General features: G+C 30.9%; 2 protein-coding genes across 2 annotated transcripts; both read left to right on the forward strand.

Annotated features, from left to right (window-relative positions):
• The first annotated feature begins 12,052 nt into the window (after nt 1-12,052).
• On the forward strand, nt 12,053-14,685 carry LOC114169145. Its single transcript, XM_028054184.1, has 3 exons — nt 12,053-12,543; nt 13,398-13,571; nt 14,187-14,685. The coding sequence occupies exons 1-3, from the start codon at nt 12,082-12,084 to the stop codon at nt 14,412-14,414; spliced, it is 864 nt and encodes a 287-aa protein (XP_027909985.1). The 5' UTR covers nt 12,053-12,081; the 3' UTR covers nt 14,415-14,685.
• Nucleotides 14,686-18,563: 3,878 nt separating this feature from the next.
• Nucleotides 18,564-19,380, forward strand: LOC114169475 (histone H4). The gene has a single exon (XM_028054637.1). It carries the CDS (start codon nt 18,648-18,650, stop codon nt 18,957-18,959), a length of 312 nt encoding a protein of 103 aa, XP_027910438.1. The 5' UTR covers nt 18,564-18,647; the 3' UTR covers nt 18,960-19,380.
• Nucleotides 19,381-21,575: the final 2,195 nt, after the last annotated feature.

The raw sequence follows: 21,575 nt of genomic DNA on the forward strand, positions 1-21,575 counted from the left end.
AATAACAGCTCGGTTTGTAAAACGAGTGATTATTTTCTGAGAAGTTTTGGTGTTTGCAGGAATAACAGCTCGGTTTGTAAACGAGTAATTATTTTCTGAGAAGTTTTGGTGTTTGCAGGAATAACAGCTCGGCTTGTAAACGAGTGATTATTTTCTGAGAAGTTTTGGTGTTTGCAGGAGTGAGAGTTTGGTCTATAAACGGCTTGTTATCTTCTGAGAAGTTTTGGTGTTTGCAGGAAGGAGAGCTCGGAATGAGAGCTCGGTTTGTAAACGAGAGTGAGAGCTTGGTTTATAAACAAGATTGAAGAGTCTGGTTCAACAACGAGATTGAGAATTTGGTTTGTGGAGCAGGTTCTTATTTAATTTTGTTCGTTGTTTAACAAGTTTGGTTCATAAATGAGTTGGGGGTTTAAGTAGGTTGTAGGACTGAGAGCTCGGATTATAGACGAGTTGTGTTAATATCATTTTCGTTGTTTAACAAGTTTGGTTCATAAATAAGGTGGGGGTTTAAGTAGGTTGTAGGACTGAGAGCTCGGATTATAGACGAGTTGTGTTAATATCATTTTCGTTGTTTAACAAGTTTGGTTCATAAATAAGGTGGGGGTTTAAGTAGGTTGTAGGACTGAGAGCTCGGATTATAGACGAGTTGTGTTAATATCATTTTTGTTGTTTAACAAGTTTGGTTCAGTTGGGGTTTTAAATAGGTCGTTGAATTGAGTAGCTCGGGTTTTAAACGAGTTGTTGTTTAGCTTGATAAAAGTATAGACTACTTATTGTTTAAGTATTTTGAAAGATTGGGAGGATCGGTTTATAAACGAAGTATTATCTAGTCGAGTAATTGATGTGCGTAGGGAATAAGGAAAGCAAAAATGTAATTTAAAGCATAATGTGTGTCAAGTACATGCAGGAAAGTAGGAATATTGAAATAGACAAGTTAAAAGTTAAAGAAACAAAAAGAGAGCAGGACGCTTAGTCGTCAATATCAACAAGCTGCCCATCGACCACTGCCTTGGAGATATCCGCTGCTGATAAGTCTGCATCAGGATGAAGAACTCGAACTTGATCTAGGGCTAGTTGGAACCCCATATTCAGCGAGGTGCCGATCTGATCCTTGAGGAGTTCTGAATTTTGGACAAAGTCTTTCTCTTTGAGGACCCAGCCTTCTTTTTCAGCTTCAAAGGCTTTCAGCTGGTTTTGCAGATCGGCGATTAATTCATCTGATTTCTTGACTTGAATTGTCAGTTCGGATACTTCGTTGGTCAGACGGGAGGTTTCGGTCTTGGAAAGAGCCAAGGCTCGATCTTTCTGTTCAAGATCAAGAGATTTTTGGGTGGTTTGTAGGGTGAATTGGTCCATCAGCATGATGCTAGTGGCTTCGGCCCTATGGAGATCAGCTAGGAGGTTTTCGTGGAGAGTTTGGGGATCTTGGGCTCTGAGGAGATTGACGTCATGGCGAAGGTAGTTATGTTTACGGCTGTGTTGAGAGTGAAGGAATTGAGGGTGCCAGAAGCTTAATTCTGTATTGTCTGCGGTATGGAGTGGAGCTATTGGAGTCTGAGAGGTTGACTGTTGGGAGGTAGTCTCGACAATCTTCTTACCCCGGGCTCTGGATCGTCGGGTTAAGGCTTCGTGGTCGGGTTCCGAGACCTCTTCGTTGAGCTCGATACGGGGAGGAGGAGGAGGAGCTGAAGGACTGGCGCCGGGAGTGGAGGTTTTTTGTCTTTTAAGTTGGCGGGCTCGTTTCAGCATATCTTCATGAGACATCGCCATTAGGCTATCTGCAAAATGGAATGAAGTCGGTTAGAAGGAGAGAGTCAGTAATAAAACTGTTGTAATAGAGAAACGGTTGTAAAGTAAGTACCGATGTGAAATTTTAGGTCTACTACTCGGAATTCCAGCTCTAAGAGTTTTCGAGTATCAAAAACAACATCCAGTTGTTCCAGCATCAGGCAGTCTTTTTTCTCGGAGGGGTCCAGGTCGTCTAATTGCCGAGGGGATTGAAGGTTAGGGGATTGGCACCAGTACAGAGGAAAGCCTTCTAAAAGGGAAGAATTAGGGTCGGGGGCGACTATTTTTATAAAGATACCTTTAAAGCCTTTGTAAGAGGAGTTATACAAGGTCAGAAGAGCTCGGCCACTGACTCCGCTAAGAGAGGCCAGAGGGTGTTTATGGGGGGATCGCAACTCGAAAAAGTAAAGAAACATATTGCTTGAAGGGGTAATGCCAAAGTGGGTACATAAAATTTGGAATGCGCGAACGAAGGCCCAGCTATTGGGGTGAAGTTGGCAGGGTGAAACGTTTAAAACGGTGAGAAGTTCCTTTTCAAAGGTGTTAAATGGTAAGCGTAAACCTAATTTTTCGAATAGGGTAACGTACATGAAGGTAAATTTGCGGGGAGAAATAGGGAAAAGGTTGTCGTCTCTACAGATGGGTTCGTCATTATCGCAAGCGATGACAGTTACGTCAGATTCATTGCTCTTACACAGTGTTTGATGGCGTCTAAAAGTTCTAACCCTAGATAGGGTAGTCATGGTAGAAGTTTCCCGCCGCAAGGCCAGAGGGGCCCAAGAATAAAGGGTGTTGTAATGGTCGTTCATGAAGGGCGACTAAATTACGCTAAAGGAAGGGTTTTTCTCAAAATAAGTTAGTGTGATTGAGAATGAGGATGTAATCTAAAAACACAATGCAAAGATAGAGGCAATATATAAGAAACCAGTGCAAAGAATCAGAAATGCAGGCAAAGAATTTGAAAAGGAGAAAAGAAGAAGTACCTGGAAGAAGAAAATGGCGGTTGAGCGAGACGAGGGGAGGTGGAAAGTCTGAGTGAAAGGTGAGGGAGTGAGGAAATGATAAGCGGAGGAAATTAAGAAGGGGGGAAAATAAAATGTCGTTTGGTATTCAAAAGAGGGGTATCCTGAAAGAGTAACCGTTGGATGATTTACACGTGGGGGCGTGGATGCAGGAAGTAACGGCAGGTACGTTACGTGTGAAAGCGTAATTGCAGGGAGTAATGATGATTTTACGGGAATTAGTAAAAGACAAGGGTGACAAGGCAAATTCTGCTCTCGTCGTCTTGAGGCCGAGATCGTGCACAATTTGGAGAGCTATGTCCTGGACTGGAGGGAGTCGGTTGAGGGCTGAGAGAAAGATTGGTTTTGACTCGGTAAGTCGACGAGTTGAGATGTTGATTAGATGAGGTCGGCTTTTGACCGAGAGGGTGTGAGAGGCTGTCACCGCAGTATTTTGTTTCGGTATGATGGCGAGGGGGTGGCATTGATCAGTTTTATATTTCGTGGTGTTTTTGGTTAGTAGGGTGGTTATTATATTTGGGGAAGGTAAAAGATAATGCCGTTTCCCAAGAAAAGTGGTTATTTTTATGAATATCTTAGAATTAGATAGGGGGGAGGCTTTTAGTTATTATTTGGTGAATTTTGGGGATCAATATTTTGTAACTGATTATAATATAAATAAGAGTATTACTCCCATGGTCAAGGGACGGAGTTTTTTGACCTAAATAAGTCTTAAAGCTTTCATTTTGTTTTGGTGAAGAATTATCTCCCATTTTTCTTGACCAGAACAATTTTATTATGAATAATAATTTTTAAAGAATTGCTACTATTTTTTTAAAATATTTTATACAAAACACTTTTCTCGAAAAATTTGATAAGAAACATTTACAAATTTTATAATTTTATAAAAGATAATTATATCTAAAAAAAATTATTTGTCAATTAGAATTTTAGAAAAAAAATATAAAAGAAAATTTTTTCTTATAAAATTTTATAATGAATCATGAATTATGAAAAATTCTAATAGAAACATAATATTGTAAATAATATATATATATATATATATATATATATATATATTATATATATAAAATTATGTTGTTCATTTTGAAATTATTCTTTGTTGTTACAGTGACATGCAAGTCTTCTTATTCTTAAATGTTCCACACTTTCAAGTCAAACCATGTTGACTGATGATACTTTGGGACAAAAGATTTAATATTTAATATGGCCTCAATATTTTTGTTACCACAATATTTGTGTTGGTTATAGGACTAGTCTAATTAAGTTGTTAAGATTAAAAGAATGTTAAGTTATTAAGATTAGAAAAATGTTAATTTAGCTAATAATATTAAGTTCTTTTTTTGTTTTTTTTTAATTTGTTCCTAATATTAACTAGATATGTTTTTAAGTAATTTCAGTGCTAGTATATGTTAACCTGTTATCATAACTAGATTTATTGTTTTAGTTTTTGGTGGATATCAACGTGAGTGGTAGAAATAATATTTTTAAAATGTTTTAGTAAAAATTTAGATTCTGAAAGAGTCTAATATATAAAAGCTGAAAAGATAAGAAAAATATTGAAGAGATTTAATTAATTACATAAAATTGTTGCAATAAACAAATATTGGATATTTTTATTCATATACTTACATACATAATAAGATTATAAATATGATAATAGGAAAACCTAATATATTCCTATCAATTGTAAGATTCTAATTGAACAGGGAAACAAATTGTCAAACTTAATTAAGTTTCGCTCACAGGATATTATAAGTATAATAAATTTACGTATATAAAATAACACTGCAACAATAATATTTAAAAGTAAAATGTAATGAGAATTATTTAAACATGTATATATCTAATAATAAATATAATTTTATTTCGTAATTTTACAAATATTATTATAAAATTTTAAATAAAAAAAATAGACCAAAAAATTAACAAAAAAATAGTCTAAGACTAAAACTATAATGACATTTATAAAAAAAATACAAGTAATTCTATACAGAACAAATATATACATAAAATGAAAAACTAACCTCTTCTAATTGAAAGACGAACTTTTAGAGAGAGTCTAGGGTCTCCGCACACTACTGGTCAAATGGGAACGAAGAGCAAGTGGGACGAATCTGAAAACGCTGCAAATGGGGATGAAAACGGAAAATAATCGGTTCAAAACGCGTAAAATCAACCCATAATCAAACCCCAACAAGTTTGATGGCGAAAACCTTTCGAAACTCACCTGGAGGGGGTCGGAAATGGCGTCGTCGACGGGAACTCTCGCGGAAACGATGAACAACACGAGGGTTTCTGCGTTTCGCGCAGAGATAAACCAAAACTTAACGTCAGGGGTGTGGTATTTGACGTTAAGTGACGTCTGGCGCGTCCTGGTCCGACGTCAAGGGACGTCTGTTGCGCTGGGGTCCGACGTCCTTTTTTGAGTGACCTCGAGGTATCTTTTAACAGACGTTAAGTGACGTCTGTCCGCTCCATGTCAAACGTTAAAAAGGTCCCGTTATTTATAAAAATGTCACCGGTCATTTTTAACGTTGGACTTTTTTTAGGCATACGTTATTAGGGTGACGTTAAAAGGCTTTTTTTAGGCAGACGTTATTGAGATGACGTTAAAGGGCTTTTTTGTGTTAGTGAAAGATCATTCGATATACTTTAAAATATTCCAAGACAATATCATTAAACATCTCTTATACATTAAATATTTACTTAAGTGTGCATTATGATAAGTTTGATGCGGACTTAATTGAGATACAAACTTATTGAATTTTAAGAGTCAAATTATAATATAAAATATTATAGGTTATATAATTATAGTATGAAATAGTATGGGTGTTGGGAATTTTTAAGGATTGTAAAAATATGAGATATATAATATATATGATAGATATAAGAGATATGTTATATGATGAACTTGTTATTTTATTTTATTCATGTATTCTCTCTATATATAATATATATGTAATTGGTTTGAACGAAGTTGAACTTGACCAACGTAATGTTATTTTCAACTTAGAAAGTGTTATCATCAACCACTTTGATATGAATGTGAGTGAGATGAAAGATTTTCCTTATTTATCATTAGTTAAATAAGTTAAGCTAAGGATGCACTTTTTACGCGTCATCGCATTTTTACAAAATGGTCGATTAACAATTACATATGAGTGAATCGAAAATAATCATCAAATATCTTTGTGGTTTTTTCTTATAATAAAGTCTTAAAATTATTCATCCAAAATTTTTTTCTTTTCAAATGTGAATTTATGTTGAATGTGGACCTAAATATCTAGTGTATTTATAACATGCTAAATTAATATACTGTGTTCGTTTATTTCTTGAACAGAACAAATAAATCGTAAGAAGCTAAGAAGTTGTGCAAGTTACCCTAATTCCGTGATTCTGACGTTCATTAATTTTTGAAGGCAAAAATCTTGCATGGAGGCACTTCTTTTCAATCAATTTCTAATAACATATCCATCACTTCATCATCAAAATATCTAAATTATTCGTTTCAGTGTAATCTTCACATGCAAAACCAATTCTCTGTGAGTTTCAGGTGTGCATGTGCTTTGCCAAAGTAACTGAAAAAAATATAGATTGATTACGTATGTGGGGACAACGAAGTGGTGAGAGAACTATGAAAGTTGGTGACATGAAGTATACCAAAATCAAAATAATTCATGGGTTTTTTTGAGTCAACAATAATGACTTATGAGTCCAATATGCACAAAAATTTGACAAAACCTTAAACCAATGAGTTATGGATATTTTTAATAATTTCTCCTCGAGAAATTTTTTCCATAATTTTTCTTTCAAGTGAGTTTATTTACTTTGATATTTCTCCTTCCATGTAAATCTGAGGGTTTTTTGAAAAATTGTTATAAGAATTTGTATTTTTTTTTTGTTAATTTTTTAAAGAGTTTCAATTCACAAGTCATTCATTTGTAGATAACTATTTTTTACTAAATTATACAATTTGTGAGTATTACTTGCAAATTTTGTTTGAAAAATGTTTTGTACAAAATAATTTAAAAAAAGTTGTAATAATTTCTTGCAAATTATTTTTCATAACAAATTTTGTAAGGACTTTTAAAAAAAAAAATTACAGCAAAATTGATAGGAAATTTATGTTTTTTTAGTAGTGATGAAAACATTTCAAGAGTACTTACTTATTTTCATCTTAACAAAACATACTTACTTGACTTGAGTCAAAAAGACTTTTGTAACTTTGACTTGTATAAGTCAATTATCAATATGATTTTTCAATTTTAATATCACTTATGGATCTTTCAAACAATGATTCATTGAGAAAAGATAACAATAATGAGACATAAATCTAATATTTTAATATCAATTTCAACCTAAAACTTTAAATCAACAAGTTTTTTTCTCAAACTTCTCATTTCTATTTAACATGAGAGTTGGATTGACTCTCGAATTTTTAATATTAATCAATTAAGATTCACACAAGGCCACAAATTATTTTTTTTATTTTTACGGTCTTAGATTTTAGAAATTGGGTAAGTCATTAGGAAATTTCATTAGCAATAGTTAAGATCTTTATATTTCCATTTAATTTCTAAGTCTTGGTGGCAAATAATTTTGTCACTTTTTTTTCTTTTTCTTTTTGCTTTTTTATTTAAATGATACGCGTGCTAAATTTTGAGTTGACATAGACGATTCTATAGGACCTACCTTGAAGATGCTACTTTGAGGTCCCCACCCACTCTTCATTCATTGCATACACGAATGAGAAGAACAAAAGAAAAGAAAATAAAAAAAATCAAAAGACCTTTATGCACTTCTTCATTTAAAGTTATGTGAATTTCTATATCTTTATAAGTGTGATATTTAATGAAGACTAGTATTATATAAATTTAAGAGCCGCAAAAGTGAAAATATCATATATTTAATTATAAATTTAGAAGATTGAACGAGTAAATTTATTCACCCTTGTTATCACAACAATTTTGTTTAAGCTTTTACAAATTACTTTAAGTAAAGAGGACTTATGTTGTTTCACCGTATAGTATGTAATATAAGAAAAAAATAACCAAAAAGAAACTTCTTCTTTTTTATAAACTAAAATTAATTTACACAAAAATAAAAATTTTTATGCAATAACTTATGAAACTCAATTTATACGTATATGGAAAATTTCATTTCAAAATGATTTCAAGAAAATAATTGTCCAAATATACTCGTATTGATGTAATAACCTTATAGGGGATGGAAATGTTACTTTACAGTGGTGGCTTTGTATCACTTAGTATATTTAATTAAGATTTTATTCCAGATAATATTAGTTTAAGAAAAAAAAAAGCGTATTAAAATTTGCCATTGGTAACTTAATTAGGAACATCAAATTGTATTTTTAATTTATTACAGAAATCGTTGTTATTATTTTTTATGCTTCTCATAGTACAGAAAATGTTGAAAATTTTCTCTGTTTTCATACATATATCTATAAACAAGATGTAAATTTCAAATAAATATAGAAGTGCAATTAAATTTTAACAAATGGAGTTCAAAACGTAATGATTCTTGCACTTAAAAACTTAATTTTGTAGACGAGGGTGGGACCATATTTTTTTAATGATATTGAAACTGATTACAAAGCATGTTCATTAGTTAAATAATATAATCAATCACCAATTATACTTTTGTGTACTCTGTTAAAATAATACATGTATATAAATACACTACAACAAAAATCATTTTAAACAACGACATAAATATGTGACGTAAGTTATAAAAATCATTGTCTAAAGATTATACCACAATTTTTTAGATGTGGTATAGGTGAGTGTAGCTACAGGTAATAGACAACGATTTTTAGTACAACAATACTTTTAAAATTGTTCCTTAAAATCCTTACAATGGATAACAGTCTTTTTGGTTGATTTTATATCTAACCTATACTTTTAGACCACATTTTTACTGGTTTTTCCACATAGTTTAAAACAACAGTTATATAATCATGGACTTTCACGATATTTATACAATATTTATAAAAATGTTGTTTATTATATATTTAGGCCACATTTATTTAGCCGTTGTCTAATTTAGTATGGTCTAAACTACAAAATATTGTAGTAATAATTGAGTAAAATAAGATATTCTACTACTGTTTGAATGTAGTTAAAAAGGGTAATGAAAAATAACATAAAAAACATATAAAAAACAAAGAAAACATAATATTAATAAGGTTCAATACAATTACATAACCTTTTAATTTACGTAAATCACATTTTTGTTATAAACAAGAATGAAGGTAATAGTTGAATAGTGAAATTTAGTTATAAGAGTAAATTTTTGGTGTTAGGTAATGATGATCTTATTTGACTTGTGTCACCCACGAACTTATTGCTTTGTTTCTATTATCAAAAGGTTCAACCGAATAATAAGGTAATGCAAAATACGATGTTCATATTTCAAGAACAACGTTCAAAGAGGACATAACCATGTCACCTATCAATAGATATCATATCATTTCAGTTTTCTTCCTTCATTTTATGATTAATAACTTTGTGAACAAAATTTCTAAACAATAAAATCTTCATACAATATTCGGAAATCTAATACTGCCAAAAAACAATGAAGAATTCCCATTTATTAAAGATTTTTTATTTGACCAAATGAAATTAATATTTTTGTTTTTTTAAATTTTAAATAAGATAGTATAAAATTATTCTACAAAATATGAAGTTGAATAATTAAAATTAACGTAAAATTAACCAAATATGTTTACATTGCTCAAGATGTTAATTTTCAACTTGCTTGGTCTATGTGATGTTGGTTTTGAACTTGATTATTGTTTTAACAAAAATGGTTTCAATTGTCCCTATAAGAAAAAGTTGATGTAGCTAGGTTAGTTTTGGCAGCTATTATGCATATCTACCATGTCCTTTTTATGAAAAGGTGGTGGATGAAAATATCATAAGCATTTCCAAAGATTATATAGATATTAAAGTAGTGAGACCAAATTAGCTAGCACACATACTTGTCTTATCCTTTGAATTTTAAGGATTTCATGCACACTATGGATTATAGAAAAAAAAAAAACACTATAGTCTTGATTACAAAGTACAATAAATATTAATATATTTTGTTTTTAGTATAATAAAACAAAAAATTATAGTCATATTACACATTTTTTAATTCTATTAAATTTGTTTGAATTTATGATTAAAAAAAATTAAATATGATTTTAGTTTTTCAACTTTTAGAGAAAATTGAAATTAGTTCCTTTCAAAAACCTTGAACCAATTTAGTCTTCCTACTTTATAAATGCGTGAATTTAGTCATTTTAACCAAATTTTATTAGATTTATTTGATGTTTCAAACACATCTCGTATCTCATTATAGTATTTTAGTTTTTTTATACCGTTTGACACAATGTTCGTTCTAATGTTAGCTGAGAAACTAGTTTGAAACATCAAATAAATTTAAAAAAAAATGGTTTAAAGGACTAAATCCACACATTTATAAAGATAGTGCATTAAATTGATTCAAAGTTTTAAAGAGAGACTAATTATAATTTTCACTAAAAATTAAAAGACCAAAACCATATTTAACCCTTAAAAAAATTAGATACGTGTTCAGTTTTAATAATTATCATACATGTCTATTCAAAGAAAGTTATCATTAGTTTGTAATTTAATTATGTTTAAAAAAATCACTCAAGATTTTAAATTTACAAATAAAAAATAGAAAGTAATATAAAAAAAATTATATATTAATATTAATTATTATTTTTAATTATTAAATATTAAACACATTTTTAATTATCCTAATTACTAACAAAACGAAAAAATAGCAAAATTAAGTAATGAAATTAAATTTTTTATATTAAAACGTCAATATTTATTATATTGAATAAATTATTTACCAAAGTAAATACATATATTATTTTAGGGATGGTCGACCCGTTTTGCCTCGATCCGTTAGTGGTCCATCAAAAACGGATCGGGTCAGGCCAGACTGTCAAATAAAAAGGGGTTAATAGTCATAACTTGTCCCATACAAGACGGGCTAACGGGCCAGGTGGGACTGACCCATTAGTTTTTTTTTTTTTTTAATTTTTATAATTTATTTTTAATTTTTTTAAATTTGTTTATATATCCTTATAAATTAATATTAAAAGCATATTTAATCAAATAAATTATCTTTCACCTTTCTATTTATTAGTTAACATTTTTAATTATATAGATTAAAATAATTATTACATTTACATGTTAAACAACTCAATCATACTAATAATTGAAACTTAATTTGTAAGTGTTAATGATTTAATTACAATACTATTATATATTTTCACATTAAAAAATATAATATAAAAAATCAATCTTTTTAATTATTTATTTTATTTTTAAAAAATGGGCAAACGGTTGGGACGAACTAACATATATTTTGACCAGTTAGATTGACAGGACATATCATAACATGCTAACGAGTTGAAATCTTCAACCCAACTTGTCCCTTTTAACATGAGTTAGTGAGACCATGGGGTCTAACCCATTTTGCCACCCCTACTGTTTCCATCCTAAACAGGGTGTGTAAGATGATTTGAATATTGAAGCTAAATAAATACACGAACAATCTCTCTTAATTCATAAAGAAAACAGCTGGATTACATACCCTTAATTAATTAATTAGACAATTATTTAAAAGTTAAATATGTTTTTACTCTAAATTTGGATTTGAAATTAAAATTCGTTAATAACCTAAATTTGGATACATTTTTATATTTAGACTTTAAAAATAATAAAAATAATCATTTTAATTCAATAATATTAAATTTTGTTATCGTGCCGTGCCAAATGCAATCTAAAGTAAGATTTAAGTTTTCTACGTTATTTTAACGCATGCTATCTAAAATGTCACCATAAAATAGAGATTAACATATCCAAATAGAGTTTTTTCTATAATGATTATATCGATCCTTGGATCACTTATAAAGTCCGAGGATTATAACGTATAAAGTTTAAGAAAATTACTAATACCAATTTTTGCGTCTAAGTTTATATATATAAAAAAAAAAAAGTATATTTAGCCTTTATTTAAAAATAATTGAAAAACTAGGGGGTAGTAAAGGAAGTCAACTCTTGGCGGAAATGGTGACATCATCGTCACGTCTAGTCTCAGCCTCACACTAACATTTTCCAAAGAAAAAAATGAAGTTCGAAAACCTATGGGCTTTTCTGTTTTTTGTTCTGTTTCGCAGCTCCCACACCGAAAAATATTAAATACCCACCACTCCACATTTCTAATGCACTCACTCACTAACTCACTCTTCACCTTCTTCTCTTCTCTTCTACAAATCATAGTAGAATTCTCTCATAACATGTACTCACACCGCAACGCCTCCCTCTCACCCTCCGCCGAATCCCTCGCCCATTTTCTCTCTCCGCAGGACGCATCCACGGCGGCGCCAATGCAGTACGCCGCCGCTCCTCAGCCGCACCACCACCAAGTGGCCCTGGGCGAGTTTGATTCAGAGGCGAGTTCGAATAACACGTACAACAGCTGCAGCAGCGGGTGCACCAGCTACATGGGGTCGCCGAGTTCGCTGGCGAGTTACGAGACTCGGCGGGTGCAGAGGAGCGTGAGCAGCCACTCGCTGCAGAAGAACAGTGGTGGGCCCCACCACCCCTTTTCTCCTCTCTTCGCTCAGTTGCTTGATTCCCAAAACGGTCCCGTACGGAGAGCTTGCAGTACCGGTGACCTTCAGGTCCCTTCCTTTTTTGGCTCACTAATTATAAACACACGTCTTATTAACTACACTAATACTTACTTACACTTTTAATTATGCTTTAAATTGCACTTTCCAATCCTACATTAGCATTTCACAAAAAAGTAATATGTGAATTGTGGAGACAAGACTTCGTCTCTAATTCAGAAACAACACAAAAAATACACCTGTAATTCTAAACACGTCTCAATTATTATGCATATCAATTATATGACTTTTAACTCATTTTTATTTATTTGAATTTTAGTATTTTAAAAATTTAATTTAATTTTTCAATATGTATAAATTATTTATTTATCTTGTCCAGGTCGTACGTAATCTCTTGAGAAAGAGACCAATTTCGTTTGAAGCACTGTAATTGTCCTGGATCTATGAGCTTTTGAAATTAATATATATATATATATATATATATATATATATATATATATATATATATATATATATATATATATAAAATGTTAAAGTGCTCATATCTTTATTTAGTACACCACTTAAACAACAATGATCAACACCATGACAGAGAACTTGAAGTTATTTTTCCTGTTTGGTTCACTGTATATACATACCTACTTGGCAGCCCATGGAGTTTTTTTGTGTACTGTCACAACCTTTAATGTGTTCCCTGTTTGGTTAATTTTTTTTTAATATACTCTAATTGTAGTGATGCACATAGAAGATATATAGCGGTTGGTTTAAAGCATAAAGTTAAAATTAAACTTTGCTTTTGTTGGAGATTATGGAATTGGAGAAAAGTGGAAGTGAACTCTTAATACATGTATAAATGATTTTGTTGTAATGCAAATTGATTGTTGGGTCATCTTTTGTATATACAGAGATTTCATGGAATGCAATATTATCATCATTCAGATAGTCCATTGTCGAGTGAAAGTAGCTTGATCATAGAAGAAATGAGCAGAACCAGTCCTTATAGCCCAGAGGAGAAGAAAGTGAGGATTGAGAGATATAGGAGCAAGAGAAATCAGAGGAACTTCGGCAAGAAAATTAAGGTATAGTTTTTATTTTTATTTTTAGATGCAGTTTTCTGATAAACTTTTGTATTGCAATCTCACTACAATACTTGAAATAGTGAATATGTACCATCGAACTATGTGAATATTATTTTTCATATCAGAAAAAAAGTGAAAGTGAGATTTGGACGAATTTGAAACAAACTGCAGTATCATGGACAGATGAAGAGGAAAGTTGGTGCTGAAAAACCATGTTGCCGTATAGAAGGTTGCATCATATCATGCTAAAATCATAGAAGGGTTTGACAAATCCTGATCGAATTAGTGATTCTTTCAACACAATCTTTGCACGATAGAGACCTGTAGGCTGCACAGGGGATATTAATTAAAGACTATACATAATAGTGACTTCATGTGTATGTTAGTGTTAGTGTGTTGCAACCGGACCTGATTTGTAAAGTAAGAAAAATCTTCTCACATATCTGTCTCATTCTGTAGGGTAACTAGCTAGTAGCCCCATTACTGTAACGTCTAGGAGGAAAGAAACAAATAAGACACTGTATATAGCAATATTGGTCCACCACAACACTGTTTAGTGTTTGGTCATGATGCAACCACAACATAAATATTAATTTGTTTTCTTCTGGGAATCAGTATGCATGCAGGAAGACATTGGCAGATAGCAGGCCACGAATCAGAGGACGATTTGCAAAGAATGACGAAATTGCAATGAACCCTCCACTTCAGTGGAGTCACATGGGTAATGGAGAGGAAGAGGATGAAGAGGAAGAGAATTGGGTCAATTTCTTTGATTCCATAGTTCCTGCAAATCTTGCTCAAGAGCCTCATGGAAATAATTCCTCCTTTGGCACATTCTATTAAAATAATTACATGCTTAAATGACTAATTTGTATGCTTTGATTGTTTTGGATTTTGTAGTGGGTAATGTAAATATATGGTACTTATTTGAATCATGGATGTGACCATGTGTAGTATTAGACTTCAATCTGGGGTGAAGTTTTAGTGCCCTTTATGTTTTTATAGACTAGGCCTCAGTAGCAGCAACATTGTGTTGTTGGGTTAAAAACTTCTACAAATTGTACTTGGGGTTTCTATGTGATGTATTCTATAAATTATATATGTTTACACTAAAGTCATTTTCCTTTATAAGCTTGAGTGGAGAGGGGTAAAGAAAAAAGAAAGAAGCAGTAAATTAAACAAAAAAAGTGGATACCCAAAAAGATATCAGAGATTAAAATAACTGTTGGTAAGTGGTGACCGTCACTTTCCCTATGGTGTGATGTAGCCATCACTTCTTTACAGTGTGGATTTTGGACAGAAATGGAGTGCTGAGAATTTGTCTTTAAGCTCAATCAAGAAGCCCTTTTTCCACTTTAAAGAAACATGTCACCCTTGGATTATAACAGGGTGAAAAGCTGAGAAAAAGGGTAAGAAATTTACCTTTTGGCTATTGTTACATTTGCATATACTGCCAGATTGGCATCGAAGAATGAAGAGTGACCTCTATGCTACACATTGAAGAGAATGTGTATTGTGGTTTTTTTTCACTGTTTTGGTGCAGTTTCGTAAATAGGTTATTACAAATGCCAGATTTTAGAAAATTATAATAATGAGTGAATCATATTTATGATTCAAGACTTTATATTGAATAAATCGATAACATGAATTTGATTTGAAAGATTATTTTTTATCTTTTAACTAAAGTTATATATGATAAATATCACTTCAATTCTCTTTTTTAGTTGAAGTGGTACTTGTTACGCAGGACAACATCTAGAAGCAAAAATTAAAGTCATACTTGCTTATATATTCGACTTTAATTCAAACATAAAACCACCGAAGTCGTATTTGTTATATAAATTTTCATTAAAAAAGTGGACTGTGTTGTACAATTAATTATAATATATTTTCAAAAATTAATCAAATTAAAATGCTCTTTGGCAAATTTTGTTAAAGAAAAAAAAAATCATGTTGTATGATTTGTGTCATAGATTTGAAGTCATTTTCCGTAAACATGGCTTCTTAAATACAAGATCATGAATGTCATACAAGTTACTCATTGTTACTTCTTTTAGATTTATTTTACAAAATTACACCAAAACTATAAATGATATCGTATAACATAAAAAAACTTACTAATTATTATAGAGTTGAGATATTAAAGGTTAGTCTTCTCTTATTTTATATATATATATATATATATATATATATATATATATATATATATATATATATATATATATATATATATATATATATAATTTTGAATAAAGGGTTTTGAAACTCGTCCTATGGAATTCCGTTTATAATGTACCATTTGAAATTATTATCACTTTATTTTTTTATTTTAATAAGAATGTAAATGTAATTTTAGTATAAGAGTCTCTTATTCTATCCAACATTACTATTCATCTTTTTGTTTCCTCCTCTATAATTTTATTGTTCATCTTCCAAGCGTTTTAGTATTCAAAACATTTACATGATAGGTGGTAGCAAAAACTACCAACGGAAGAGTTGAGGATTAGAGTGATAACCACTGCTCACCTCCACCATCACCGTTGAATTACATTGCATGGCACACCATTCAACCCAACAACGACCACTCAGTCCTCGTCGAGGATGACTAACCCTTTTGCATCTCATCTCCATTGCATGTCTTTGTGGTGTACCTTTGTGCCTTTGTGTATCTTTGTACATCCCTGTGCATCTTTGTGTTTGCATATATCTCCACACCTCCATGCATCTTCATGCCTTTGTGCATCCTTGTTGTTGCATATTGAACAAGACAACCAATCATGGACATTGAAAGGTAACTGGAAAGACGGTTAAACCAAGAATGGTGTCTTTCACTATTTCGATGTGGTGCTTATAGAGCTTCTAACGACACGACATAACACAACACAACAAAGCCTGTGATTTGGGTGAAGGGATGATGAATAAATAAACTAAATGAGCTATAAAATAATACCAATGACATATTTTAAATGGAACCACAATGAGTTTCAAAATCCAATTTTTTCAAACACCGAAATAATATATATATATATATATATATATATATATATATATATATATATATATATATATATATATATATATATATATATATATACACACACACACACATATACATCGATACATAGATATAGGATTAAGTATGTTTTTAGTCCCTGAACTTTGACCAAAAATTGTAATTCGTCTTTGTCTGAAACTTTTATATATTTTGGTCCATAAACTTTAGACATTAGTGAATATAATGTCTTTTTAATCCAATTACGTTAACTTTTTTTGACGTGTCGAACGTTTTTCATGTTAATATTGGAGTTGTTTACACTGTTTGACACATTCTCGATTTAATATCTACTGAGAGATGTGTTCAACACTTCAAAAAAAAGTTAACGTAATTGAGCTAAAATGACTATATTCATTAATTATTAAAGTTTATGATCAAAATGTATAGAAATTTCAGACATTGACGAATTTCAATTTTAGTTCAAACTTCCGGAATTAAAACATACTTAACACTATATATATATATATATATATATATATATATATATATATATATATATATATATATATATATAAGTGGTTTGCCATGGAAAAGTCAAAGAATGCACCTATGAGTAGCACCTTTTATACATATCCTCATCATGAGATAGAACACAAAAATGTGAGGAATCTTGTTTCGTTTTAGTATCTAACAATCTCTCTTTATAAATTATAATGTTGGGATCAACACAACCGAACATGGATATTATTCTATCTGAAAGTTTTACTTAAAAACTTGTTTCCATAATCAAGAAAATTTAACATATGAAATAAAAAGTTTTGTTTACATAGTTATTTTAATACCTTGAAAGTGTTGTGTTAACAACCACACAACCTCGTAATAATAACAAAAAAAGAAGATAAAACTTAAGTTATAATGGTGAAAAGTTTTGTTTCGTACTTGAGAATTGTGAGACATAATAGAAGCATGTAGACATTGCACGCAGCGATCCGTGGCAGCAGCAAAGTGTGCTTGTGAATGATGATTTTATCGTTTCGTATCACCCAAGGTACTTTCTGACTCAACATTCCACAACGGTGTCGTATCAGTGGTTAACTAAGTGTCATGTTGAGAAAGATTGAGTTGACTCACAGTAATCCCTTTTCATTAGTCCAAAAAGCCTATTAATCTGGACAGGTTTAGATTTTTCTCTTCAATGCTTAAATCTTTTTATTTATAATTTTTATATTTAAAGTATAAAATATCTATATTTTATTTTGATTACACGAATTCTAATATCAAACAATTTACTAGATCCTTATAGTTAGTCATTATTTACTTTACTTATTCTAAAATAATACTTTAGAGTTTATCTCTTTTCTGTACAGTATTATTGATTAATTAAAAATTCGAGATCTACAAAGTTTTTTTCTGGTAAGAACATTTATGTTATGACTTGGTATGAGTTAAATTATAGGTTTGACGATGCTATCTGTAAAATTTGTAATATCATCATATTTCTTTTTAATTATTTAACAAAATTTGTAAACCACAATTCATAATTTTAATATAGGTTACTGAAAAAAAGTTTGTCAATCATAATATTCTTTTAAGCCTCAAGATAATTGTGATTTATACTTAAAAAAACATTATTATAATGCTTCATTTATCTTTTATTCCTGCTTAATTTACACCAAAACACCTTTTAGTTTAAAAAAAATATGAACTCAATTAACATTTATAACATCAGTTAATTATTTCTATAAGCTCATCGAATTTCAAATTCTTTGTTTTGAAGTGATCATTTTAGCCAAATTAAGTTTCAAATTTAATTGTATTTACAAGTTTTGAACAAAATTTCAGTGGCGCCATTTAGCGCGCGCCAAAAGAAATAGTCCACTTCATCAATCCGCGTCAACCATCATCCCAAATCGGAACCGTCCACGAACGAACCATCAACGGTCACAAACACTCCGCTGCAACCTCTCACAGATCCACACCACATATAAATAGAAATAGAATTTCCCTCCGATTTCAGAATCTCTGGTGAATTTGGTACAGATCGTGAGTGTTGCTGTCATCGCGATTTTGCAAGGAAGAAGATGTCTGGGCGTGGAAAGGGAGGTAAAGGTTTGGGAAAGGGAGGAGCAAAACGACACCGTAAGGTATTGCGCGACAACATACAGGGAATTACGAAGCCTGCAATTCGGCGTTTGGCTCGTAGAGGTGGTGTGAAGCGTATCAGTGGTCTCATATACGAAGAGACTCGCGGCGTTCTCAAGATCTTTCTGGAGAACGTGATTCGCGACGCCGTTACTTACACCGAGCACGCCAGAAGAAAGACCGTTACGGCAATGGACGTTGTCTATGCCCTCAAGAGACAGGGAAGAACGCTTTACGGATTTGGGGGTTAGGGTTTTTCTTTTCGCTGTTATGTTTCTTCTGACTTGTTTTTGTTTGGTTTTAGTGGTTATCGATTTTGTTTGTCGTTATTATAAATTTTAGTTGTGAATCGTGATCCATGAATAGGTTTGGTTGTTTGTGAGAAATGTAGCACTAGGAAAGTGTGTTTGTGAATAACTACAAAGTATACTTGGGAATTTGGTGATTTTAGCGATCTGTGTCAGCCAAGGTCCTTTTTGACTCAACATTCCACAACGTTGTTCAGTGAATGGTTAACCAGTGCTTAAGTGTCTTGTTGAGAAGATTGAGTTGACCTACACTAACCCCATTTCATTACAAAAAGCCTATTAATTTGGGTAGGTTAAGGTTTTCTTGTTTCATTGTTTCCATGAATGAATAAATGATGAATAAGCACTTGCTAGATGAAAACGACGTAATGCTTGTCACTCCATTGCTATCATTTTCCACTTTTCTCATTGTAATCATTTGTCAACCGTCCATCCACTGTTAACTCACACTATGCTATCTTGCTTCCCACTTCAATCAATGCCTCCAAAACCAAACAAAAACTGTTATTATAATCCTTCGTTAACACATCATTTGACGGCAGATTTTTTTTTTTGAAATTCTTACCTTTACCTAGATAAGACAATAAGTGAAAATCTCATTTTTCAAGTCACAAACACACTTAAGTAAAATTATAGGTGTAATTTAACTGTGTTTACTTTCACTTTTCTGTAATGAAGTACCAAAATTCCAAGGTCATTATTAACCTATCAGGCACAACTTCAAGGTTCAATCATGTCTTCGATTATTAGCACTGACCACAAAGCAGATTCTCAAAAACATTTCAGAAAAACTAATATATTCTTCTTCAATCAACTAGCATTGGATTATGGGGGCTACTTGCTTGCATGGACGTATCAACATTAAACTCCTATAAATTTAATGTGATACATTGAACTTTGTATATTTTATATGTTGACATTCTGCTACAAAATTAATCGTAGGAAAATCAATACACAATCATTGCTCATATTCAGTGACCTATAAACGTGATTTGAAAAGACTTTTGACATTAATAAGTAAATCATATTAGATGCTTTGAGAATTTCTATAATTTTATTTCATTATTTTTGAAGTAAAACCACACATATATGAAAAATGTGCGAATTGCATAAAGGAAAGGTAAAGATTGTTGTGAAAATGAGTTTGGGTCCCTTTGAGTGATGGGAACCCACCCCATTAAATACTTAGCAAATGGATATTTGAATCCATAACAGTGAGCTAGAAGCTATGAATGCAAGCTCTATAATGTTGGAACTTTAAATTGAAAAAAGCATTTCTTAATCATCTCATCATTATTCAAGTGGTAAACTCAAGATATAGGTCATGAAAGAGATTGCCCCTTCCAAAGCAATTCCACAACAATTATTATTTATAGCACTAACAAAAGCACATAGAGAACCATTAAACTGATATGTAGTAGCAGTTATAAATTAAACATATATTTAATATCAAAAGCATATTAAGGACATATATCAAATAATTAATTTATTTGTATTTTTTTTATCATGTGTTGATTAAGCATGGACTCCAAAAACTAGTAAAAGTAATTTAATAAGTCTTCAATTTTACAAGCATGAGACAGAAAGAAACTAAATTTAATAAAAAAAAAATCAACAATTTTAAAAAACGGAAGGACATTTATATTATATTTAGATGACAGAAATATTCTTTACACCATACTAATAGTACAAATACTTTAATCTAGACATCGAAAAATTTTGTAGCATATTTTATAAGCTATTGCGACCTACTCGTACTTACTAACATTAAAAAAAAACACCGAAAGAATAACAACGAAATTTACGAAATTAATTTACATGCTCACAGTAAATACAACAATAAAAATAATCTTTGATATGTAGGTCCAAATAAAAGTACAGAACTTAATAAAATCAAACTTTAACATTGATATTTTCATCCATATTTTATTTTTATTTTGGCAACTTAAGTTCTTAAACAAATAACATATAAATAAGACTCATGTTTCGATCTGACCTAAATTTGTCCATCAACATCTTTAGGAACAACCATTGCGTTTAGGAGGGATACCTTAGAGAGTGGAGGGAGGAAGGAATGTGCTTGATCTCGACTCATAAACAATGTGAGACTTATTAATGTACCAGAAAAATTCATATGTTAAAATTATAATGAATTATTAAATATTTTTAATATATTCTTATATTGTATTAACCTTGCTATAACAATTAATCTAAATATAAAATATACAATTTAAAATGATGATTTAATTAGCTTTTAAGTCAACTAAAATAAAAAAAACATTTATAATTTTTTACAAATTTCATTTAGTTATTATTAAGCAAATTTTTATAGCGAGTCTCCTTGTAACAATTGATCTAACACATCTATATATTATATAACTACTTGAAATATAAAAAAATGGTAGAATTATATTTTTTTCAATCAATAACTGATTTCCTACTAAATGAAATACTCAATTACGTACATGTTATTGTAATTTGTTTTGCTATTGTAAGTGTTGATTACGACTTTTTCTAACAGTTTTAATAACATTGAATATAAGGTTAAGTAATCTTCAT

The sequence above is a fragment of the Vigna unguiculata genome, chromosome 11 (assembly GCF_004118075.2).
Source record: "Vigna unguiculata cultivar IT97K-499-35 chromosome 11, ASM411807v1, whole genome shotgun sequence".
Taxonomy (NCBI): Eukaryota; Viridiplantae; Streptophyta; class Magnoliopsida; order Fabales; family Fabaceae; genus Vigna; species Vigna unguiculata.